Source organism: Panulirus ornatus, chromosome 1, assembly GCF_036320965.1.
Source record: "Panulirus ornatus isolate Po-2019 chromosome 1, ASM3632096v1, whole genome shotgun sequence".
NCBI classification, from domain to species: domain Eukaryota; kingdom Metazoa; phylum Arthropoda; class Malacostraca; order Decapoda; family Palinuridae; genus Panulirus; species Panulirus ornatus.
The window spans coordinates 78,243,010-78,269,590 of record NC_092224.1 but is presented as its reverse complement, the minus strand read 5'-3'; the positions used below and the strand labels follow the sequence as shown (position 1 = coordinate 78,269,590).

At 39.2% G+C, this 26,581-nt stretch overlaps 1 protein-coding gene across 1 annotated transcript in view; it reads right to left on the bottom strand.

Moving 5' to 3' along the window:
* LOC139749919 (uncharacterized) overlaps nucleotides 1–26,581 on the bottom strand; it is a 72,953-nt gene that overhangs the window by 8,080 nt on the left and 38,292 nt on the right. The window contains exons 3-6 of the mRNA XM_071664335.1: nucleotides 15,942–15,993; nucleotides 4,908–4,966; nucleotides 1,829–1,985; nucleotides 987–1,164 (exon numbers count right to left, since the gene is read on the bottom strand). Coding sequence (XP_071520436.1) covers nucleotides 987–1,164; nucleotides 1,829–1,985; nucleotides 4,908–4,966; nucleotides 15,942–15,993 — 446 coding nt within the window. The remainder of the gene's footprint in view (nucleotides 1–986; nucleotides 1,165–1,828; nucleotides 1,986–4,907; nucleotides 4,967–15,941; nucleotides 15,994–26,581) is intronic.

Here is a 26,581-nt window from a genome sequence, read left to right as displayed (position 1 = left end):
ATAGTTATTTTGTTAGAGGTGAAGAACAATATAACTCATACATGATGTATGTACAACAATGTTCTGTGTAAAGCACTGACAGACAGTGACTTGAATGAGAACTGATTATCCCAAGCAACTTTCTAAAATTATTCTACAAGATCCTTGCAAAAGAAGTCAAGGATACAGAAAGTTATACTCACTCTGTAAGTAATAAAGAAACCAGTCTGTATTTTGCAATACATTTTTTCATAAAGAGAATCCCTGAAAGGTCTTGGGTAACACCAAGACTAACAGAAACTGGTCCAGAGGTGATTATAAATTATTGCTGGACCAATGATAACAGATTATTGTTTTTTCATAATCGCTGTTTCCTATGATGTTGAAGTAGCACCAGGAAACAGATGAAGAAAGACACATCTGCTCATGCACATAAGTGTGAGAGGTCGAGGGAACAAGAAGCGGGAGACTAAATTGGAGGTGGAAGCATGGAGTGAAAAAGACTTTGAGTAATCAGGGCCTGAACATACAGGAGGGTGAAAAGTGTGCAAGGAATAGAGTGAATTGGAATGATGTGGTATACTGGGGTTGATGTGCTGTCAATGGATTGAACCAGGGCATGTGAAGTGTCTTGGGGTAAACCATGGAAAGGTGACAAGAGGTCAAATCTGTAGAAACCTTGTAGACTGAAAAGGGTTGGTGAAAGAACTGTTCACACTGGTGACTCCACTGTAGTGCTTGAGGATCTTAAAGGTAAAGCCTTTGTGGATGATTCTGGCTTGACAGCCAGCCATGAAATCATCTTTTCAGATTTTTCTTTTATAAGATGGGTGGTAACAAGTATCTTTAAGCAAACTTTTTCTTTTCAATAAGATGTGAAAATTCAACCTAATAAACAAGTTGAGGTAATTTTTTGTCATTTTTGATTTTTGCTTGTGTTCCACAAGTGCATCTTGGTATTTAAAAGATTATTGTAAAACATGAAAAAAAAGAGGCAAAAAACACACCTTATCTATGTAAGTGCATCCCCTCATGCCTGTAATCTGGCATCGTCGTACATCAGGAACCTTGAAATAAGTATGGAACAGGAAAGTGAAAGAAAGTGTCTCTGCTCCTGGGTTGTAAACGGAGATGTTGAAGTGTAGTTCTTTCTCTCGTAGAATGAGACGGTAGGTTAAACTGAAACTGATGAAAAAGATTCACATTAAAGCTTGAATGTTTAAAAGATGACTGGAAAAAAGATAATTCCACGGTCCATAAGAATGCATGAGAGAATTACTTGGTAGATTTCATGAAGATGGTGTTTAATCTCTGGGAGATTATATACCTTAAGCAATATAGAGGGAAACTAAGTTGACTATTTTCCATGATGGATACAAGAACATTTACAATATACAGGCAATCCAAATTGAATTATAAAAAATCTAACTTGGAAAAATTTTTTTTTTAGAAAATACAAGAAATTAAGTATATAAAAGGAAAAAACAATTCTCTCAAAGCAGGATCAATGAACAATATAAAATACTACTTGGATTAAACTGGGTTCTTTTAAGCAAAGTAAACAAAAATTCCTTGGCTATCATTTCAGTGGCCCAAGACCAGAATTCTTAAGCCCATCACATGATTCAGCACAAATATCTAAATCTACAGCAATCTGTTGTCATCAAATACAATTTTCTTAAAATATACCTGAGTAGAAGCACATAAGAGATGCATGTGATATATTTACTGTACAAGCATCAAGGAGATGTGGCAAGAATAGTATCAAAATAGCGATAAAAACGTGAAATCACTAAAAGCAAAGGTTAAGTTTACCAGGCTAAAGAAAGCAATTCTTATGAACACTCACGGATAATTCCACATGGAACGAGTGAATTCATTGTCCAACAATTGGAACATGGCTTCTACATCTCCAGTTGGTAAACGTTCTGGAGGTTTTTTCAACTCCCAACGACAAATGCGAGCAAATCCATGCTGTGGGCCAGTGCTCCATGGACCAAACTGGGCTGTAAAGAAATTTGACAGTATAACTATTGTATTTTAAATACATAATAATTGCACCATCAAATAAAATGCACTCATGAAAAATAGGGAATATCTAGGGAAAAAAATTGAGTTTTCATGCATTATTTTATTATTTAATATACTTTGTTGCTGTCTCCCGCATTAGGGAGGTAGCGCAAGGGAACAGACGAAAGAATGGCCCAACATACCCACACATACATGTATATACATACATGTCCACACACACACACACACACATATACATACCTATACATTTCAACGTATACATATATATATACATTATTTATTTTGCTTTGTCGCTGTCTCCCGCGTTAGCGAGGTAGCACAAGGAAACAGACGAAAGAATGGCCCAACCCACCCACATACACATGTATATACATACATGTCCACACGCAAATATACATACCTATACATCTCAATGTACACATATATATATACACACACAGACATATACATATATACACATGTACATAATTCATACTGTCTGCCTTTATTTATTCCCATCGCCACCCCGCCACACATGGAATAACAACCCCCTCCCCCTCATGTCTGCAAGGTAGCGCTAGGAAAAGACAACAAAGGCCCCATTCGTTCACACTCAGTCTCTAGCTGTCATGTAATAATGCACCGAAACCACAGCTCCCTTTCCACATTCAGGCCCCTCAGAACTTTCCATGACTCTTCACATGCCCTGGTTCAATCCATTGACAGCACGTCGACCCCAGTATACCACATCGTTCCAGTTCACTCTATTCCTTGCACGCCTTTCACCCTTCTGCGTGTTCAGGCCCCGATCGCTCAAAATCTTTTTCACTCCATCTTTCCACCTCCAATTTGGTCTCCCACTTCTCCTCGTTCCCTCCACCTCTGACACATATATCCTCTTGGTCAATCTTTCTTCACTCATTCTCTCCATGTGACCAAACCATTTCAAAACATCCTCTTCTGCTCTCTCAACCACACTCTTTTTATTTCCACACATCTCTCTTACCCTTACATTACTTACTCAATCAAACCACCTCACACCACATATCGTCCTCAAGCATCTCATTTCCAGCACATCCACCCTCCTATGCACAACTCTATCCATAGTCCATGCCTCGCAGCCATACAACATTGTTGGAACCACTATTCCTTCAAACATACCCATTTTTGCTTTCCGAGATAATGTTCTCGACTTCAAGGCTCCCAGAATTTTCACCCACTCCCCCACCCTGTGACTCACTTCTGCTTCCATGGATCCATCTGCTGCCAAATCCACTCCCAGATATCTAAAACACTTAACTTCCATCAGTTTTTCTTCATTCAAACTTACCTCCAATTGACTTGTCCCTCAAACCTACTGTACCTAATAACCTTGCTCTTATTCACATTTACTCTCAGCTTTCTTCTTTCACACACTTTACCAAACTCAGTCACCAGCTTCTGCAGTTTCTCACCCAAATCAGCCACCAGCTCTGTATCATTAGCGAACAACAACTGACTCACTTTCCCAAGCCCTCTCATCCACAACAGACTGCATAATTGCCCCTCTCTCCAAAACTCTTGCATTCACCTCCCTAACCCCATCCATACACAAACCAAACAACTATGGAGACATCATGTATCCCTGCTGCAAACCAACATACACTGAGAACCAATCACTTTCCTCTCTTCCTACTCGTACACATGCCTTACATTCTTGATAAAAACTTTTCACTGCTTCTAGCAACTTTCCTCCCACACCATGTATTCTTAATATCTTCCACAGAGCATCTCTATCAACTCTATCATATGCCTTCTCCAGATCCATCAATGCTAAATACAAATCCATTTGCTTTCCTAAGTATTTCTCACATACATTCTTCAAAGCAAACACTTGATCCACATCCTCTACCACTTCTGAAACCACAATGCTCTTCCCCAATTTCTCATGCATGCCATCTAATATTACCTTTAGATCAACACTTCCTCTATGGCTTCTTAGACGACCAACTGTCATTGAGCTGGAAGTTTTTATCTATTTTAGCAGGGATATCATGAAGTCATACCCATACAAACTCAATTTATCAATGAAGTGGGATAGATTGTGATAACATAGGTTTTCCACTCCTTCGAACACTCCCAATGCTTCAGCATCAAAACATGACATTTACTTATTGATCAACATTTTCCCCATGTTTCTTTTTACAAAGGAATAAATTCTGGTAAGCTGGACAGTTTAATACATATCAAAAGGGGGTTTAAGATTTTTGATGCTGAAATCGGAAAAATTTGTTGAGAAATAGAAATTATAATTCTGAATAATGTTAGAAGAAATGAAAGAAGGGCTTGAAGAAATTAGAGTAAAAGAGATTTAGCATAAAGAACAACAAGGATAGTGAGTCATAAACATATCTCTAAAGCAGGGTAAAGGTAATATTAAGCAGAAATGAATGAAGAGCTTGAAGGACTTAGAGTAAAAAAGATTTAGCTTAAAAACAAGATAGAGGGTGTCAAGAGCATAACTCTGATGCAGGATAATTGTAACATTAAATATATAAGATGAAATGAAATGAAACTTCTGATAACTTTTTGTTTTTTATAAATATTACACACAAGAAACTCAAAAATGTGAAGAGCATTTAGAATAAGGTCCATGTTGGATGATGCAAGTAATGACTGACTGAATGTCTGAAACAAAAGTCAGAATCCAGTTCACTGGTTAACTACAAGTTAAGAAAATACAGAAAAATAGGGGCAACTACGCAATGATGAACAGCGACAGAAGGGGATCTTCAAATATTTGTGGGAACGGGTTCTCTTCAGCACTACTATCAAGTAAAAAGTTTTTACATTTTACTTATTTTTACCAAGTAAAATACAGTATACATGTAGTGAGAACAAAATGAAATTTAAACTGCCCACAAGTACAAGTCACTTACGAAAAATTATTGGAATTCCTCCCCGAATGGCTCGCTTCCCATCAAATATTGCCTGCTTGCTGGAAAAGAAGGAAAATAAGCTTTTAATGAATGTTAATCAGAGGAGTAAAATCATGCTTGATTATGGTACAGTATTTCATGTACACTATCACAAACAGAAAAGGATAAACTTCATAACAATGGTTATAGTGTGTGTATATATATATATATATATATATATGTGTGTATGGGGTGGGTTGGGCCATTTCTTTCGTCTGTTTCCTTGCACTACCTCGCAAACGCGGGAGACAGCAAAAAAAAAAAAAAAAAAAAAAAAAAAAAAAAAAAAAAAAGTTATTTATTTTGCTTTGTCGCTGTCTCCCGCATTAGCGAGGTAGCGCAAGGGAACAGACGAAAGAATGGCTCAACCTGCCCACATACATGTATATACATACACGTCCACACACGCAAATATACATACCTACACATCTCAATATACACATATATATACACACACAGACATATACATATATACACATGTACATAATTCATACTGTCTGCCTTTATTCATTCCCATCGCCACCTCGCCACACATGGAATAACAACCCCCTACCCCCTCATGTGTGCGAGGTAGCGCTAGGAAAGACAACAAAGGCCACATTCGTTTACACTCAGTCTCTAACTGTCATGTAATAATGCACTGAAACCACAGCTCCCTTTCCACATCCAGGCCCCACAGAACTTTCCATGGTTTACCCCAGCATGTCGACCCCGCTATACTACATCGTTCCAATTCACTCTATTCCTTGCACGCCTTTCACCCTCCTGCATGTTCAGGCCCCGATCACTCAAAATCTTTTTCACTCCATCTTTCCACCTCCAATTTGGTCTCCCACTTCTCCTTGTTCCCTCCACCTCTGACACATATATCCTCTTGGTCAATCTTTCCTCACTCATTCTCTCCATGTGACCAAACCATTTCAAAACACCCTCTTCTGCTCTCTCAACCACACTTTTTGTTACCACACATCTCTCTTACCCTATTATTACTTACTCGATCAAACCACCTCACACCACATATTGTCCTAAAACATCTCATTTTCAGCACATCCACCCTCCTCCGCACAACTATATCCATAGCCCATGCCTCACAACCATACAACATTGTTGGAACCACTATTCCTTCAAACATCCCCATTTTTGTTTTCCAAGATAATGTTCTCGACTTCCACACATTCTTCAAGGCTCCCAGAATTTTCGCCCCCTCCCCCACCCTATGATTCACTTCCGCTTCCATGGTTCCATCCGCTGCCAAATCCACTCCACTAGATATCTAAAATACTTCACTTCCTCCAGTTTCTCTCCATTCAAACTTGCCTCCCAATTGACTTGACCCTCAACGCTACTGTACCTAATAACCTTGCTGTTATTCACATTTACTCTCAACTTTCTTCTTTCACAGACTTTACCAAACTCAGTCACCAGCTTCTGCAGTTTCTCACATGAATCAGCCACCAGCGCTGTATCATCAGCGAACAACAACTGACTCACTTCCCAAGCTCTCTCATCCACAACAGACTGCATACTTGGCCCCTCTTTCCAAAACTCTTGCATTTACCTCCCTAACAACCCCATCCATAAACAAATTAAACAACCATGGAGACATCACACACCCCTGCCACAAACCTACATTTACTGAGAACCGATCACTTTCCTCTCTTCCTACATGTACACATGTCTTACATCCGCGATAAAAAATTTTCACTGCTTCTAACAACTTGCCTCCCACACCATATATTCTTAATACCTTCCACAGAGCATCTCTATCAACTCTATCATACGCCTTCTCCAGATCCATAAATGCTACATACAAATCCATTTGCTTTTCTAAGTATTTCTCACATACATTCTTCAAAGCAAACACCTGATCCACACATCCTCTACCACTCCTGAAACCACACTGCTCTTCCCCAATCTGATGTTCTGTACATGCCTTCACCCTCTCAATCAATACCCTCCCATATAATTTACCAGGAATACTCAACAAACTTATACCTCTGTAATTTGAGCACTCACTCTTATCCCCTTTGCCTTTGTACAATGGCACTATGCAAGCATTCCGCCAATCCTCAGGCACCTCACCATGAATCGTACATATATTGAATAACCTTACCAACCAGTCAAAAATACAGTCACCCCCTTTTTTAATAAATTCCACTGCAATACCATCCAAACCCACAGCCTTCCTGGCTTTCATCTTCCGCAATGCTTTTACTACCTCTTCTCTGTTTACCAAATCATTTTCCGAACCCTCTCACTTTGCATACCACCTCGACCAAAACACCCTATATCTGCCACTCTATCATCAAACACATTCAACAAACCTTCAAAATACTCACTCCATCTCTTCTCACATCACCACTACTTGTTATCACCTCCCCATTAGCCCCCTTCACTGAAGTTCCCATTTGTTCCCTTGTCTTACACACTTTATATATATATATATATATATATATATATATATATATATATATATATATATATATATATATAGTACTGCTGCACTTTTCTCATTGGCATACATCTTGCATGACTGAGCACTGGAAAGAAATATTTGTCCTGTGCACATCTGAACTCTCATAGCAGTGTTACTCAATAACGGTTCAGTGTATAAATTGAGTACTACTTATCAGTGATAATCTTGAATGATGGTAACCTTAGTTTTATAAAAGTTCAATGAAGGAAACCACAAGATATAAACAAATGCAAGACCTGTTTAGTGTTACATATGTTCAAGATGAGGATGCTAGGGAAATGGATTTTGATTATTTATTACATGTGTAAGGACTGAGGCATAACTAAAAAAGCTAGTCTCACATGATGAATGCATTAAGAGTACAAGGAGAAAAAAATGAGAGGCAGTTTGCACTTCTACTCACCTCATGTAAATGGGAGTAGAGTTTTGGAGAACTTAACAACAAATACTCTTGACTTTTTTCACTATAAAGTATGCTATGGTAACCAGTCTTTCATATAGCAAGAGAGGGTAGTGCCTTTTTTGTCTACATACGTACACCTCTCTCCTTAGTTGTAATTACCAGCATGAAAGTTTTACTTTATTCCTGTTATTAGTAACAATATTCCCAAGCAGCTGGGATCAAGCATACACCCTTGTTTAACAGGAAATATTCTAACAGATCAGAAAAGATTTTAGGATGATCATAACACTCCATACACATATTAAAAAAAATGGCACAGACAAAAATTTTTAGTGTGGATCAGGTGTTTGCTTTGAAGAATGTATGTGAGAAATACTTAGAAAAGCAAATGGATTTGTATGTAGCATTTATGGATCTGGAGAAGGCATATGATAGAGTTGATAGAGATGCTCTGTGGAAGGTATTAAGAATATATGGTGTGGGAGGCAAGTTGTTAGAAGCAGTGAAAAGTTTTTATCGAGGATGTAAGGCATGTGTACGCGTAGGAAGAGAGGAAAGTGATTGGTTCTCAGTGAATGTAGGTTTGCGGCAGGGGTGTGTGATGTCTCCATGGTTGTTTAATTTGTTTATGGATGGGGTTGTTAGGGAGGTGAATGCAAGAGTTTTGGAAAGAGGGGCAAGTATGAAGTCTGTTGGGGATGAGAGAGCTTGGGAAGTGAGTCAGTTGTTGTTTGCTGATGATACAGCGCTGGTGGCTGATTCATGTGAGAAACTGCAGAAGCTGGTGACTGAGTTTGGTAAAGTCTGTGAAAGAAGAAAGTTAAGAGTAAATGTGAATAAGAGCAAGGTTATTAGGTACAGTAGGGTTGAGGGTCAAGTCAATTGGGAGGTGAGTTTGAATGGAGAAAAACTGGAGGAAGTGAAGTGTTTTAGATATCTGGGAGTGGATCTGGCAGCGGATGGAACCATGGAAGCGGAAGTGGATCATAGGGTGGGGGAGGGGGCGAAAATTCTGGGAGCCTTGAAGAATGTGTGGAAGTCGAGAACATTATCTCGGAAAGCAAAAATGGCTATGTTTGAAGGAATAGTGGTTCCAACAATGTTGTATGGTTGCGAGGCGTGGGCTATGGATAGAGTTGTGCGCAGGAGGATGGATGTGCTGGAAATGAGATGTTTGAGGACAATGTGTGGTGTGAGGTGGTTTGATCGAGTAAGTAATGTAAGGGTAAGAGAGATGTGTGGAAATAAAAAGAGCGTGGTTGAGAGAGCAGAAGAGGGTGTTTTGAAATGGTTTGGGCACATGGAGAGAATGAGTGAGGAAAGATTGACCAAGAGGATATATGTGTCGGAGGTGGAGGGAACGAGGAGAAGAGGGAGACCAAATTGGAGGTGGAAAGATGGAGTGAAAAAGATTTTGTGTGATCGGGGCCTGAACATGCAGGAGAGTGAGAGGAGGGCAAGAAATAGAGTGAATTGGAGCGATGTGGTATACCGGGGTCGACGTGCTGTCAGTGGATTGAATCGGGGCATGTGAAGCGTCTGGGGTAAACCATGGAAAGCTGTGTAGGTATGTATATTTGCGTGTGTGGACGTATGTATATACATGTGTATGGGGGTGGGTTGGGCCATTTCTTTCGTGTGTTTCCTTGCGCTACCTCGCAAATGCGGGAGACCGGCAAAAAAAAAAAAAAAAAAAAAAAAAAAAAAAAAAAAAAAAAAAAGGTACTCAACATTCATAATTGGCTATTTCTCTACCCAACAAACCCAAAAACCAAACCATCATATGAGGTAAATACTAATTTGTCATCTTTCAAACTTCTCCCATGATACATTAACAAGGCTTCACTATGAAGCTAGTTCACAAACAGATCTGCAGTTTATATCGGGGAAATGTGACTTTTGCTACCACTCAACAGCTGGGGGGGGGGGGGATCTTTAAGTGGATACTAAACCTCAGACCTGGCCTGATTAAATGGCACTAGGGAAAGGAGGCCTACACAATGTATGCAGCAGAGTGCTGTGGCTTCCACATGTTTTTTCATTTACTTTTGTCCTATGTAGTGATGAGTAATGTATACATGTGGGAAAACAGATGAAATGGGTAATAAAAAAAAACTCATAAATGTATTAACAGTTGTTCCAAGAATTGGAATGATACTCCTATTGAGAGATCCTCCCTACATAACTTAGGAAGAGAAAATTGGTTGTATGCCATTTTGTTAACCCTAGAGGGTGAGCATGAGCCTGGAATTCCATAAATAAAGGGCACTCAAAAGTAACAGAAAATACAGATAGTATTGGCTCTGTAAGAGGACAGAAAGAGTATGTATGGATCACATGTCTGAAAGCTCCCTATATGAGAGGGTGATTTGGAGATGATGTTTCCTTTACAGCTCTCTGTGCTTCTTTAGGTGCAATGACCAAACTTGAGAAGCATCTTATTGTTTTCTCATGTGAAAAACTTGCTGAAAATTTCCTCAATCATTAACTTAAATGCAATTCTCATATTTGCCAGCAGACAGTGGGTCTCCTTAACTATTCCCTAATGGTGCAACTCTGGTAACAGGTTAGAAGTGATGTTGACTCCCAAGTCTTTCTCGCCCACAGATTCCAGCAAGATGACAATCATATAAAGGTCTTCTTTTGCTGTGACTTAGTCTCATCATTTTACATTTACTCTGGTTGAACTTTAGGTATGTATCAAACTCGAGAGTGTGTAGAGGTCCCTTTGAAAGTTGATGCAATTCTCCATGCTTTTCAATTCCTCTAGACCTTTAATCTAAAAACATTCAGTTAGGAGTCCATACTTTCTGGCAAGTCACTCACTTAGATCAAATTGAGTAATGGTCCCAAAACAACCCTGTGTTAGTCCATTGATGACCTGAAACCATTTTGCAATGTCTCATATAACATGCATCTTTTTCTCCCTTCCACTAACAGAATTTCTATCCACTGAAGCAGTCTTCCCCCTTATTCCTGACTGGTGATCCAGTTTCTCTATCGGCTTCCCATGCAGTATTATCAAACGCTCTCCAGCAGTTCAGATACAAATAATCCACCCAGCAGTTCAGAAACAAATACACCCAGCCTTCCATTTTGTCTAAGAAAGTGCTCACTTATAGAAATCAACGAAGTTCATTTCAAGTGGTGACCTTTCTCTAAAATTGTGCTGTCTTTCTCTTAGGTAATTCATAGGAAGTCATCCATTTCCTTTCTGATTATCTTAGACCATATTCATTAGTGAGACTAGTCTGTGGTTCCATGCCTGGTCCAATTCTCCTTTTTACAGAAAGGTATGACATTTGCTCTTTTTCATTCCTTTGGCACTTTGCCTTTTCCAAGCAACATCTTGAACAGTATTTGAAGACATTTGTCTAGTGTATCTGCACACATCTTCAGCACGTATAGTGAAACTTCATCAGGACCATGAGCCTTGTATGGGTCAGAACCTTTTAGCATTTGGTTGATATTTTTGCTAGATATCTTAGTAACTTCAAAACCTCCTTTCCTCTTTGGCTTATTAGTGTTGTGGGTATGGTGTCTTCCACTGTGAAAACACTTTTGAACTTGTGTAGTTCTTGACATATTCTTACATCACACAACAATTCTTCCTTACGTACCCCTTAATATGATTAGCTGCTCCTTAACTGAACAATCCTGATGACGTAATGAAAAGCTTTCTGTTTTATTCCAGCTTGTCCAAAATTCAATTTTTTCCTGTCTTGTCCTTATTCCTTGCTCTCTAATATCTTCCAAATGTTGGCTGCAAGTGCTGCTTATATCTTCACTATACATATCAAAGCTCCATAGTTTTCTGACATCGATTAAACCTTTCTTCCCTCTTTATTTGAGGATGGAGGAATCCATGTTCACACTCCTGTAAATTTCACTTGAGGATGGAGGAATCCATGTTCACACTCCTGTAAATTTCACAGAACCTCTCTAGTGTACCTTGGTTCCCTAGCAGCTAAAACCCATGTCTCAATCTTATACTATAGACATTCTTGGTTTGTGTTGTTTCTATGATCATATATCTTCTTTGGGTCTTGTCTTATCTCTGCTTGTCCGAACTTCCTCATTTACCATTACTACGACTGCTTTTGTTACTTGTTTACATGAGAAAGGCAGACAACAGGAGACCTGATTGGCCCACGACTGGGTTGTGTGTGTGTGTGTGTGTGTGTGTGTGTGTGTGTGTGTGTGTGTGTGTGTGTGTGTGTGGGGGGGGGGGGGGGGATGTAAAATTCTGCTCAGTACTTTTTAAGCTATCATCGACTTTTAAAGGTATTTATAATTTTAGCATTCACTACATCTGACGGTAACTTATTCCAGTGCTCAACACACCTATGAAAAACCTTTTTCCCGCATCCGTACTACATCTTTCAGCTTTGAGTTTTATTACATTTGTCCTAGTAGCTGTATCTTGTATTTTGAAAAGATGCTCATGGTTTACTTTATTGAACTTGTTCAGGATTTTGAACATTTCGATTAAGATGCCTCTCACGTGAAGTCTAGGTTTTTTTATGAAATAAGGGATCCAATAGTTTTAGCCTCTTTTTGTATGCCAGGTTTCTAAAGGATGGGATCAATTTTGTTGTGTGTCTTTTTACTTGCACTAATTTTTCCTCATCTTTTTTATAGTTTGGGGACCAAAACTAGACTGTAGATTCAAGGTGTGGTCTTGCTAGAGAATGATAAAGTGTGAGAATTGTTTCTGGTGTCTTATAATCTATGTTCCTGGCTATGAAACCTAACATTTGGTTACCTTTTGTACATGCTGCTTGACACTGTTTAGTGTATTTCAAATTGTTGCTAATGACAACTCCAAGGTCCTTTACTTCATATACCTTAGTTAGAGAGTTTCTGAATAGTTTTTATTCATAAGGTATGTTCTTGTCTCCAAAGTGCACAACTTTACACTTGTATTAAACTTTATCAGCCATCTGTCTGACCACTCTGCTAGTAAATTAGGATCTCTGAATCATTTTGCAGTCCTACCTGTTTACAGCTCTACCTTCTAGTTCATTAGCATCGCAACATATTTGGAGATCTTAGATATGAGACCGAGTTCTAGGTCATTAATGTATATTATGAAAAGAATTGGGCCGAGGACTGACCCATGTGGCACACCACTCGTTATGTCTAGCCAATCTGAGGCTTTGCTGTTTAATACTATACGCTGCTTTCTTCTGGTAAGCCAGCTTTTGATCTATGTACAGAGTTCTTCACCGATTCCATGTGCTCTGAGTTTGTGTAAAAGTCTCTTGTGAGGTACTTTATCGAAAGCGTTTTGGAAATCTAAATATATTACATCAGATGGTATTTTTTCGTCCCAATTCTGATAAATAACATTAAAAAATTCCAGCAATTTGTCTGGGAGGATCTTCTATTGTGGAAACTGTGTTGGTTGTCCCAATATAATTATCTGTTCTGGAAACATGACAGTTTTATCTTGTATTATTTTTTTCCATCATTTTTCCTAACACTGATGTAAAGCTAATTGGGCGGTAGTGCAAGGCATGCTTTTTGTCACCATTTGGATCTGGGGCCCAAGACTTGCATGCTCCAATACATTTCAGTCAGGAGTACTATATCATTAAACTTATGGCACCCTTCTTTTATCCTCACAGACTGTAATCTATCTTTCCATACACTCAGTGCATCCAAGAACTTTGCCTCTCATCCACTGCATGAAGTATTTAAGCACACCACTTCCTCAAAGTTCATCCTATTCAAGTTCACACTCAAATCAAAATTTTTCACTTTCCTACCGAATTTCATGAACTTGCTATCATTCACATTAACTTCAAACTTTCTTCTTTCACACACACTCCCAAAATCAGACACCCGTTTTTGGAGTTTCTTAATCAAGACTGTCACAAGAGCAATGTCGTCTGCAAACATCATTTGATTCAATCTCCCAGGTTCCCAATCCTCAGCATACTGCTGACCTACTCCTATCTTCAAGATCCCTTCCATTCACCTTTCTTACCACCGCACTCATAAACAGAGTAAACAGCAGTGGTAACATCACAGACCCACATTCACTTGAAATCAATCAGCTTCCCCCCCTCCTTGCACACAAGCCTTGCTTTCTTCGTAAAAACCCCTCACTTCATCTAGTAGCCTTTCTCCTAAACCATGTACTCATTGCATCTTTTAAAAGGATTTATGTCATCCCTATCATATGCTTTCTCCAGATCCATAAATGTCACAAACAAATCCCTCTCTTTTCCCTAGTACTTCTCACACAAATGTCTGAAAGCCAACATCTGGTTCACACATCCTCTACCACTCCCACAGCCGCACTGCTCCTCCCCAGTCTGATGCTCTGCACATGCCATCATCATCTCAGTTACCACTCTCACATATAATTTACCAGGTATACCCAACATGCTTAAACTTCTGTAATTTTAGTATTCACTTCTGTCATCCTTTGCCTTTTAAATTGAAACCAAACAAGCATTCTGCCAAAATGGTGTGTACCATAATATTTCTTAATCAACTCATGTTATTCTCAACCAATGGTGTACTTGTGTGTGAAATAAGAGTAGAGTGTGAAACTCCCTTCTTACTCATCACCCCACTAGGCCAACATAATAGTAATCTCATAGCTTTTTGTGTATTTGCTTTTACTTTTGTTGAACAATCACCATTTCATTAAGGTAAAACCAGTTTTTAAAAAAATTTTGTTGTGTACAATATGATTTCTGACCTTATTTTGCCTATTAATAGTTAAAACAATGGTTTGCTGTCAATGCTGTAAATTTATAAACTGGAATACTTGGATCATTTCCATTCATTCATCTTTCTCCATGGTGGGTAACTTTACAGCCTTTTACGTTACCCTTAACACAGTTTTTTAATTCACATACTGTTACCCTCCTCAGGGTCTTTTTTTCTTTAGATTTTAATGTTTCTTAGAGTGAGGAAACCAAACTTTGAATTGTGATTCAGAAATTTTGTAATACAGCTGGCCTTGAGGATCCTCCATGCATTTGAATGTTATCTTTAATTAAAAGGAATCATTGATCAGGAATGTGTTATCTTGCATTATGTTCATTATAAGCATCGTAGCCATCCCTCCAAGTCTTGCTCGTTATCTTTAATTAAAAGGAATCATTGATCAGGGATGTGTTATCTTGCATCATGTTCATTATAAGCATCGTAGCCATCCCTCCAAGCCTTGCTCGTAGGAACATCTGGGTGCCTCAACAAGCTAACTATATGGACACAAACCTGCTATCATCCTTCCTCTTCATAGTAAAAACTGAGTGGGAATATAGTATGAAATGTGATGCCCAGCTTAAACTACCCCATCTGACTGACCAAGATGTTACTTATTTGCATCACAGATTTTGACTGGTTCACTGCCAGTGACTAATTTGAAACCCAGTTCATCTGATGGTGTCTTCTTGCAATGCTCATCCAGCAAGGCTTGGCTTCAGGGAACTGCTAGCATGTATGGCAATCCATGTAAAATACAAAATCTTTTTAGAAAGTAACTGTTTAAATTCATGTGAATGGTAAATAACACAATGTTGCATGCAAAAGCTCCACTATAAAAATTTAAAAGGAGAATGTTTTATCAAACACATAAGTTGTATTCATGGAGGATAAGAAATGTTTTTAAAGTAAATCTAACTTACAGTAAATTATTTAATTAAACATTAAAAAGTTACAAGTGCCTGTTCATATTGTAACAAAAACATTTCATGTTCCCTGCACACAAAGCATCTTTGGAAAACATGCCAGTACCCACAAAACAAGTGATATATAAAGATGCCTGTTAACCCACAAACTTGAAGTATTCTTAACGGCTATTGTTAAAGACTCCCCTGAAGCTTCCTTCAAATTCTATAAGTTAGTGGCCACTTACAAAGAAACCTAAGATGTTAACACTAGAAAGTATGTACTCCATAATCAAATTCACTTACACAGTACCAGTCTTCTACAGGAATGTAACCTGGTATATATGAGGGAGACCTGCAGTTGGAAATGGTTGATTACTAATCAAGAGACTAAATTATGCCTTTATCATTGGTAGCTTCCATAAAACCCTGGTGAAACACGTACAGCATGCCATTCAAGTTTCACTCAAGATCAAAGCACTAACCTCACAAAAAGTTGTTCTTGGTTGTTTACACGCCATGACACCACAGTCGCACCTGTGAAGTAAAAAATATATCAATTTTCATATGAAAATGAATACATCTTTCTTTTATTCTACCCTCACAGCTGATCAACAAATGGGTAACTAGCTTAGGCTGGGATGTCTGTGTAAAACCAATAAAAAATCATTTTGCACCCTTACAGAGTGATACAATACGATACACCGAACGAGAATTTTTGAAAAAACTCCTGAGGTACAGTGCATGGCTGGTCTTCTTGGCCTGCTGAGTTATAAGTTACTCTGTGGCTTGTGACTGGTATACCATTTTACTGTATTTGATGAACCAAATTATGCCTCAGTACAAATTAACCACTACAATAGTGTTCACAGTAACACCACAGCAGTATCCATTCTTACTACTGACAGACTTGCAGTCACAGAGTATTAGATATGTTATAAGAATTAATCAGTCATGTGCCAGGGTGGTTAATTGCTTGATAGGAAAGGTGTACATTTCACCAGAAGTTACATACCTTTTAATTCTGTCAATAGTTAGTGTAGGAACAGCCTGCAGCAAGGACACAGTTCAACGTATTTGGGATGGATTTCATCTCATCTAACATAGCTATGATTCAAAATAAATGCTAAGTTTCCTACTGTGCACTATGAAGCTCATCTCACTGCAAGTTAAACCAGTTCTGTTTCCAACATATTCGATACACTGTACTCAGATAACGAACTTCCTGTGGTAAAATTCTATGCTAACACTAATATTGTTTGTCTCATGAATTTCCATACCAATCACAACCTCAAAGATTTGCTAATCCTCTGATTAGCAGCATACTAAAGAAATATACCTAGTTTTGTGACTCATTTCCTGCTTCATAACCAGAGCTGTGCTGAATGTTATATCAATATTACGATACACAAATATTCTGTTCTTTGTACTCATATATTACAGGAAGTTTACATACATTCCATCATATACACTTTGTAATGATGTGGGTTTAAGTTGCTGCATCTCATAACGTAAGAAATCCCTAAATGTAACTCCGATTTGTTGGTTGCCATGCACATGTACACTTTAATACAGATTATGGGTTTGATTAATATATCAAAGAGGGTAGTGCTATGCCATTGAGGGCTTTTGTACTAACACTGTGTGTGTTCCCATTTATTAACCATTAAATACAACATAAGACTGCAAAAAACATCATGTTACTTTCACAAACACACACACAAACTTACAGAGCGAGAGACGAGTACCAACTACATCAGTGATTGTTGCAAGTCGTACCGCAGCCAAGGGTGTCAAATAATTTTTTTGAGGGTGTACATTTAGAAGGAGAGACAAATAAGAGATAGAGTATTTAGAAAGATTGCTGAATATGAGAGACAAAAGGGTAGTGGATGTGGTGTTTAAGATGATGTGGCATACAGAATGAGAGTTCTGCCATGCAGTTTGGTGAAAAGACAGGAGGAAGTGAAAGCCTTGCATGAGGTGAAAACTACGGAAGTGGATGAGACTGCAGTTGAGTTTTTCAAGATAGGGTGTGATAATGTTGTTGATTCATTAGTCAGATTTTTTGATGTTTGTATGGCCCAAGATGAGATGCCTCAGAACTGGAAGAATGCATGAAGAGTGTGCTTACATAAAAGCATGAGGGACTACATGGTAAGGTATGTGGGAGAAGACATGCACAGAACATCTAGTTGGGGAGGAGTAGTATGACTTCAAAAGTAGAGGATAAGTGGACTAGGTGTTCACTTTGAAGAGTTTGTGTGAGAAATACTAGCACAAGGAGAGCATCCGGATAGTGCATATGATGGGTTGACAAAGAAACCTGTTGGAAAATGTTATGAATATACAGGGTAAATGGAAAGTTATTGAATTCAGTTAGGAGTTTTTACCTGGGCAGTAAGGTAGACAGCATAAACACGTAGTGGGGGAGATGGAGGAACTGTTTTTGGTGAAGGTGATTCTGTCTAGGATGTGTGATATTGCCATGGTTGTTAAATTTGTTAATGGACCTTGCGACAAGACAGGTAAATGCAGTCTTAGAGAGAGGGGCAGAAATATAGTATGATGGTGGTGGGTAGGTGGGGATGGGGGAAAGGGAAGTAAGGCAGTTGTTTGCAGATGACATGGCTTTGATTGCAGACTTGAGAAACTCCAAAGCTGTTTTCTGAATATGGGGGAGAGTGTGAAAGGAGGTTGACAGTTAATTTGAATAAAAGGAAAGTTATTGTCCTAGGGAGTAGCGCAAGATTAGTGACAGTGAGAATGAAGGAGAAGGACCTGAAGGAAGTGGAGTGCTTTCGGAGCCTGGGAATGAACATGACAGTGGATGGAACCATATGAGCTGAAGTTGGTCGTAAGGTGGGAAAGGGGCAAGTTTGTGGATTTGTTCTTGGTGAAGAAGTTGCATCCTAGGCATGAGGAGTCTTATGGTATTTGAATTGGTATTTGTAATGCTGATTGGTGTCCAGAGCACAGATGAGGGAGGGCAACCTTAATATCTGAAGAGTGGAGATTCTGATGGGGTAAAGTTAAGTGTATGTCTGAAGGAGTTGAGTTTAAGACTGATTGGAAGGGGAAGTAAGTGCTTGAAGGGTTATTTTGGTGTGGATATAGGATGTTTTCTGTCAAAGTCCTGCTTGCCAAAGGTGGGGAGATCTGAGGAAATCATTGGTTCTTAAAGTGTAAGGCAGGGATAAGCTTTTTATTTTTATTTGGGGGTTGGTGGTTGGTTACGGTGTGGTTTGGATGGGAAGGATGTGGCATTACACCTAAGAACTTAGTGCCAAGCATATTAAGAAGAGATTTGCTTGAAAATGTATTTGTGTTGTTTAGCTGATGTTGAATGATTGTGGTTACTAGGCAGCCAGGGACTGTTCTGCATGCTCTTGTTTATGTGGTTTGCAGCTTTGTTATTTTTCTGTTTGATGTGATGGATGATCAGGCTGCTGAGATGCAGTTTTGGATGGAGTGGATTTTACATTTGTTGAGGATACCAGAACTTTTTTTTCACATTTTCCATACCTGGTATTAATAAGTATTCTGTGGGTGTCTAGTTTGATGAGTGGGAGTTATTGATCATTCAGGTTGATGGAATGGTATGGGTTAGATTTATGTGTGCTATGGTCAACTTCTGTAGTGATACAGACATCCTGTTTGAAGTGAGCCCAAGTCCTAAAATTATAATATAGTGTTGCAAGCTTATTGTTGCTTGGATAGCATCAGGGTGCTCTGAAGTGGCAAGATCATCTACATATGAAAGGACTTTCACTCTGTGCTCTGCAGCAGATGATGGAAGGTTATGTAGGAGGAAAGTCAGAGAAAATGCTGTTCCCTTACAAAAATATATAGATGAATCTTCAGACATACCCTATGAATTTTTTAGCAGAGTAAACATGATTCAGCTGTATTATTCATTAATATTTTCAAAATTCATAAAATTATCAGAAAAGTACAATTTCTGACATTTCTGTCAGTCAAGAGCCATTTTCCATAAAACCACATCTCAAGAGCAAAATTTCTCACATACAACATCTGAGAATGAGGCAACAAATTTACATAACTTTTGATTCCTAGTATTTGGGAAAGATTGAAAAAAAATCATGCAGGAGGATTCTGGAAAACTCCAAGAGGAAACTGCAGAAACATCCCCTACCACATGTCACTTCACAATCAAGGGGTTAGTAAAAGTATCTGACTACCTAGATAAGGCTGCAGTCCTCATTAATGACATGGATCCCAACTGTGACTATGTCCTTGTGTTCTCTAAAGCTCTTTCAGATGCTTCATTTCACTAATGGGAGCTTTACAGATAGAACTAAAACTGAAGAGATGTAAACCACTTCTACATTAAAAACCCACAAATTCAGATAATTCAGAGTGACACGGGAAACCTAATGTCCCTTCCTTTCCCTCCAAGTAACCCTTACTCCAGCCCATTCCACTTCACCACCACCCAAAAGACATGATCACCACATTATCTGGTAAGTTTTCATGAAATATTACCTACATTAACAGATTTAATTCTGGGAAGTAGTTCTTAGGCTGCATGTATACTGATTGCATTTGAAAGTTAGATCATGGAAATCAGTGATCAAGAAAGTAATACCCTTTAATCAATGGGTGTCCGTTCCATGTGAAATGATACTTAGCATAATGAGTTTTTAGGAACATCATCCTGTTGTCATATGGGGTTAAATGAAATGAAACTGTAGATTTTGCCTAAATTACTTCATGCTGCATAGGAAAATAGTAATCAAACTGATTAAACACACTGTATAGCAAATAAAGGATTTCTGTACCAATTTGAACAAGAAAAAATATTAACACTATCAGTAACAACATAATGTAATACAACAACCATCACTAGTACAGGCTAAAACACCAAAGAAGCACTGACAATAAAGTTTTGACATTCTCAACAATACCATGCTAAATCATCATCAATATCCAAAATATCAAAACCAAATGTAGTCATTATTACCACAGTTCCTGGCCACTATGCATTCCTACCTCTAATAATTTCTGTGTGCCAACTATATAACTAAATCCCAACATGGAATAATCAATCAAAGTGCTTGAGGAAGCCCTTGAAATTATCCTGCATTAACCTAAGTTACTGCTTTCAAGGTTAGCTGCCAAAGAAGGCCAGCTAGCTATCATCATGGCGTCATCACCGGCAAACTCACACAGCCCACTGTAGCCAGGAGCTCCTGAATCAATAGCAGACGAGGAACTGAGGGAGTAAAAAAGGGGAGAACTGCAGCAGGAGCCAGACACTGGGCAAAAACTGTGTCACCGTCTTCTCTGCCTCAACCTCTGCTCCAGGGAAGAGCTGGAGATGAGGCAAGATGTTCCAAGGAACTATGGCCAAATGGGGATATACACTTAAAATAATTGTCAATATTAAGAGTATCTTGTGTTCTGAAATACAATAAAAGCAGTTAATTAAAAACCTCAAGTAAACTAATGTAGTAGTGAGATAGCCACAAAAACTAAGACAACTTCACCTTATAATAAGCATATACAAATATTTCACTCTGCAAGAAAACATACCGGTTATGCAAATACAGGCGGTTGATAATCTATGGAAAATATTCTGTGGGAAATACTTTTACCTAAAAATGAAGATCAACCCTAAATACAGCTGTATAAATAAGAACTAGCACAATCTAGAAGAATAAGATGGTTAAAACGTATAAGATCCCAACCTTCATATTTTGAGAGACTAACTTTATCACAGGATTAATTTAAATCCCTAACACAGCTAGGTATAATAATAACTTTTTTTGCTCACATTTTCCAGCCTGCAAAGCAAGATTAAGAATTACCCCCAAGACCCTTTGCTGAAAAGGTTCTGGTGTTACACCATTATCCTTTTTCCAAGGGCTTCTGCAACCTTGGGCCACACTACACTCAATAGAAGGGACAAATGGACTCCTTTGAAGCAAGAATTTCTCTGACAAACCTGTACTTATTTTCAGCAACAGCCTAGCTTTGTGAAGTAAACTACATATATGTACAGTGGCAAAGAGAGACAGTATAATACTAGCCTTCCCATTCTAGCAAAATCCCAACTAGCCTTCCCATTCTAGCAAAATCACAATACAACCATTGACTGCAAACATAAGATTCAGTGTATATCGACATAAGTCTGACATTGAAATTATGAGAATTATTAGTTAACAGCATGTGAGTGCATATCCTCTACATAATCGTCTTTTGAAACCAGTGAATGTAAAATCCAAATCTCTGTCTAAAAATAACTTCAACAAAATACATGCAATTGTTGCACTTGAGCACAATAAGTCTTAAAATCAAACTAACATTTCTCCATCAAAATTCTGCCATACATGAAAATACTCGTAAACACATCTAAGAATGTAAGTTTGTGATAATTTTCACTGACAGAATTCCATTTCAGAATACCCTCCTGTCCTAGGATCCCTTTCTATGGGGCTCTAGTAGTGCTCAGGAGTTGTCCCTTCCATCAGGCTTGGCCACAAGTCAGGGAATGTAGTGATATGCGTATTATTGTGAGGTAAGCGTGGGAAAACTGAGGAGATACCGCTCAGTGTTAACGGTGTGGAGATTGTAGCTTACACCAGGGGTCATCTGATATTCTGAATTGGTTTGTAATGCCCATGAGAAAGGATAACTCATACAAGCCTGGGAAGTGTAGTTTCAGATGGCTGTGTAGAAGGTGGAGTAAAATTTCAGACTGGGTTGGGAGGCATAGTTGTTTATTATGTCAGGTCAAATTATATCCTGTTAAAAACTCAGCATTTAAAAGCTTTCCTGCTACACCATTTATTCATAACACAATCCACAAGGCATCTCAGTCATCCCTTTAGACACTTTCTCCAAGTCCATAAATGCTACATTCATATCCCTGTCTTTTTTCAAAAATTTATTGTATGCCATAACCCTCTCTGTCTTCACTCTCCCATGCACCATACCAAGTGCACTCAGTCTTCTCTATATGTGGGATCACTAAATGCGATTTCACTATTATGTAAGGAACCAATTTCTACAAGTCCCTCTTTGTATGCAGTCAGAATTCACTACTATGCAGATGTGTGTGATGGAAAGTGCACCAAAACATTTGTGAGGTTCGGTGGGTGTGAGGTGTCCCATTATTAGATTATGTACTAATTAATAGGAGTGTAAAAGAGAGACTTTGGGATATAAATATCTTTAGGAGGCAAATATCTTTAAATATCTTTAGGAGGCAAAGAATGTAGGGGAGGAGAGAGTGGTATGAGTAAGTGAGGCATGGGATGTATTTGGCAAAGCAGTGATGTTATGTGCAAGAGATGCATGTGAGAGGTGGGAAAGGTGGGAGGTGAGCAGATTAGAAAGGGTAGTGAAAGGTGGGATGAAGAAGAAAAGTTGCTAGGGAAGGAGAAAGAGAGTTTGGATTGTATTCACAAAGAAGGAGTACAAATAACAGAGATATGTAAAAGAAAGCAGCAGGAGGTCAAGAGGTAGGTTTAAGGGTTGAAAAAGGGCAAATGAGAGTTGGGGTGGGAGATTATCATTAAATTTTGGGGAGAATAAAGAGATAGCGCCAGGAAAAGACAAAAAGGCCACATTCGTTCATCCTCAGTCTCTAGCTGTCGTGTGTAATGCACCGAAACAACAGCTCCCTTTCCTCATCCTGGCCCCACAAACCTTTCCATGGTTTACCCCAGATGCTTCACATGCCCTGGTTTAATCCATTGACAGCATGTCAACCCCGGTATATATATATTATTTATATTTTCCTTATTATACTTTGTCACTCTCCCGCGTCAGTGAGGTAGCGCAAGGAAATAGATGAAAGAATGGCCAAACCCATCCACATACACATGTATATACATACATGTCCACACACACACACATATAAATACCTAAACATCTCAATGTGTACATATATATATATATACACACACACAGACATATACATATATACACATGTACATAATTCATACTGTCTGCCCTTATTCATTCCTGTCGCCACCCCGCCACACATGAAATGACAACCCCCTCCCCCCGCATGTGCGTGAGGTAGCGCTAGGAAAAGACAACAAAGGCCAAATTTGTTCACACTCAGTCTCTAGCTGTCATGTATAATGCACCGAAACCACAGCTCCCTTGCCACATCCAGGCCCCACAAAACTTTCCATGGTTTACCCCAGACGCTTCACATGCCCTGGTTCAATTCATTGACAGCACGTCGACCCCAGTATACCACATCTTTCCAATTTACTCTATTCCTTGCATGCCTTTTACCCTCCTGCATGTTCAGGCCCCAATCACTCAAAATCTTTTTCACTCCATCTTTCCACCTCCAATTTGGTCTCCCCCTTCTCCTCATTCCCTCCACCTCTCACACATATATCCTCTTGTGTCAATCTTTCCTCACTCATTTTCTCCATATGACCAACCATTTCAAAACACCCTCTTCTGCTCTCTCAACCACACTCTTTTTATTACCACACATCTCTCTCACCCTTTCATTACTTACACGATCAAACCACCTCACACCACATATTGTCCTCAAACATCTCATTTCCAGCACATCCACCCTCCTCTGCACAACTCTATCTATAGCCCACGCCTTGCAACCATATAACATTGTTGGAACCAATATTCCTTCAAACATTATCTTGTTTTCCAAGATAATGTTCTCAACTTCCACACATTCTTCAACACTCCCAGAACCTTCGCCCCCTCCCCCACCCTGTGACTCGCTTCCGCTTCCATGGTTCCATCCGCTGCTAAGTCCATCCCCAGATATCTAAAACACTTCACTCCCTCCAGTTTTTCTCTAATCAAACTTACCTCCCCATTAACTTGTCCCTTAACCCTACTGAACTTAATAACCTTGCTCTTATTCACATTTACTCTCAACTTTCTTCTTTCACACAGTTTACCAAACTCAGTCACCAGCACTGTATCATCAGCGAAAAACAACGGACTCACTTCCTAAGCCCTCTCATCCACAACAGACTGCATATTTTCCCCTCTCTCCAAAACTCTTGCATTCACCTCCCTAACCACCCCATCCATAAACAAATTAAACACCCGTGGAGACCACACATCCCTGCCACAAGCTGACATTCACTGGGAACCAGTCACTTTCCTCTCTTCCTACTTGTACACATGCCTTACATCCTTGGTAAAAACTTTTCACTGCTTCTAGCAACTTACCTCCCACACCATATACTCTTAATACCTTCCACAAAGCTTCTCTATCAACCCAATCATATGCCTTCTATAGATACATAAATGCTCCACATCAATCCATCTGTTTTTCACAAGTATTTCTCACATACATTCTTCAAAGCACCTCTACCACTTCTGAAACCAAACTGCTTTTCTCCAGTCTGTTCCTCTGTACATGCCTTTACCCTCTCAATCAATACCCTCATATATAATTTCCCAGGAATACTCAACAAACTTATGCCTCTGTAATGTGAACACTCGCCACTTTGCCTTTGTACAATGGCACTATGCATGCATTCCGCCAAAGCTCAGGCACTTCACCATGATCCACACACACACACACACACACACACACATATATATATATATATATATATATATATATATATATATATATATTTTCTACTCTATTATACTTTGATGCTGTCTCCCACATTAGCGAGGTGGCGCAAGGAGACAGATGAAAGGATGGTCCAACCCACCCAAATACACGTTTATACATATATGCCCACACATGCACATATACATACCTATACATTGCAACATATACATATATAAACATGTACATATTCATACCTAGTCTCTCGCTGTCATGTGTAATGCACTGAAACCACAGCTCCCTTTCCACATTTAGGCCCCACAAAACTTTCCATGATTTACCCCAGACACTTCACATGCCCTGGTTCAATCTATTGACAGCACGTCGACCCTGGCATACCACATCATTCTAATTCACACCTTTCACCCTCCTGCATGTTCAGGCCCCGATCGCTCAAAATTGTTTTCACTCCATCCTTCCACCTCCAATTTGGTCTCCCACTTCTCGTTCCCTCCATTTCTGACACGTATATCCTCTTTGTCAATCTTTCCTCTCTCATTCTCTCCATGTAATGAAACCATTTCAATACACCCTCTTCTGCTCTCTCAACCACACTCTTTTTATTACCACACATCTCTCTTACCCTTTCATTACTTACTCGATCAAACCACCTCACACCACATATTGTCCTTAACATCTCATTTCCAACACATCCACCCTCCTCTGCTCAACCTCATCTATAGCCCATGGCTCGCAACCATATTACATAGTGGGAATCACTATTCCTTCAAACGTACCCATTTTTGCTTTCCGAGATAACGTTCCCACCTTCCACACATTTTTCAACGCTCCCAGAACTTTCGCCTCCTTCCCCACCTTGTGACTGACTTCCGCTTCCATGGTTCCATCCGCTGTAAAATCCACTCTCAGATATCTAAAGCACTCCACTTCCTCCAGTTTTTCTCTATTTAAACTCACCTCCTAGTTGACTTGTCCCTCAACCCTACTGTACCTAATAACCTTGCTCTTATTCACATTTATTCTCAGCTTTCTTCTTTCACACACTTTACCAAACTCAGTCACCAGCTTCTCACCCGAATCAGCCACCAGTGCTGTATCATCAGCAAACAACAATTGACTCACTTCCCAAGCCCTCTCATCCACAACAGACTGCATACTTGCCACTCTTTCTCTCTCTCCAAAACTTGCATTCACCTCCCTAACCACCCCATCCATAAACAAATTAAACAGCCATGGAGACATCACGCACCCCTGTCGCAAACCGACATTTACTGGGAACCAATCACTTTCCTCTCTTCCTACTCGTACACATGCCTTACATCCTCGATAAAAACTTTTCACTGCTTCTAGCAACTTGCCTTACATATACCCTTAATACCTTCCACAGGGTATCTCTATCAACTCTACAGGGTATCTCTATCAACTCTATCATAAGCCTTCTCCAGATCCATAAATGCTACATACAAATCCAATTGTTTTTCTAAGTATTCCTCACATACATTCTTCAAAGCAAACACCCGATCACACATCCTCTATCTCTTCTGGTCAGTCTTTCCTCACTCATTCTCTCCATGT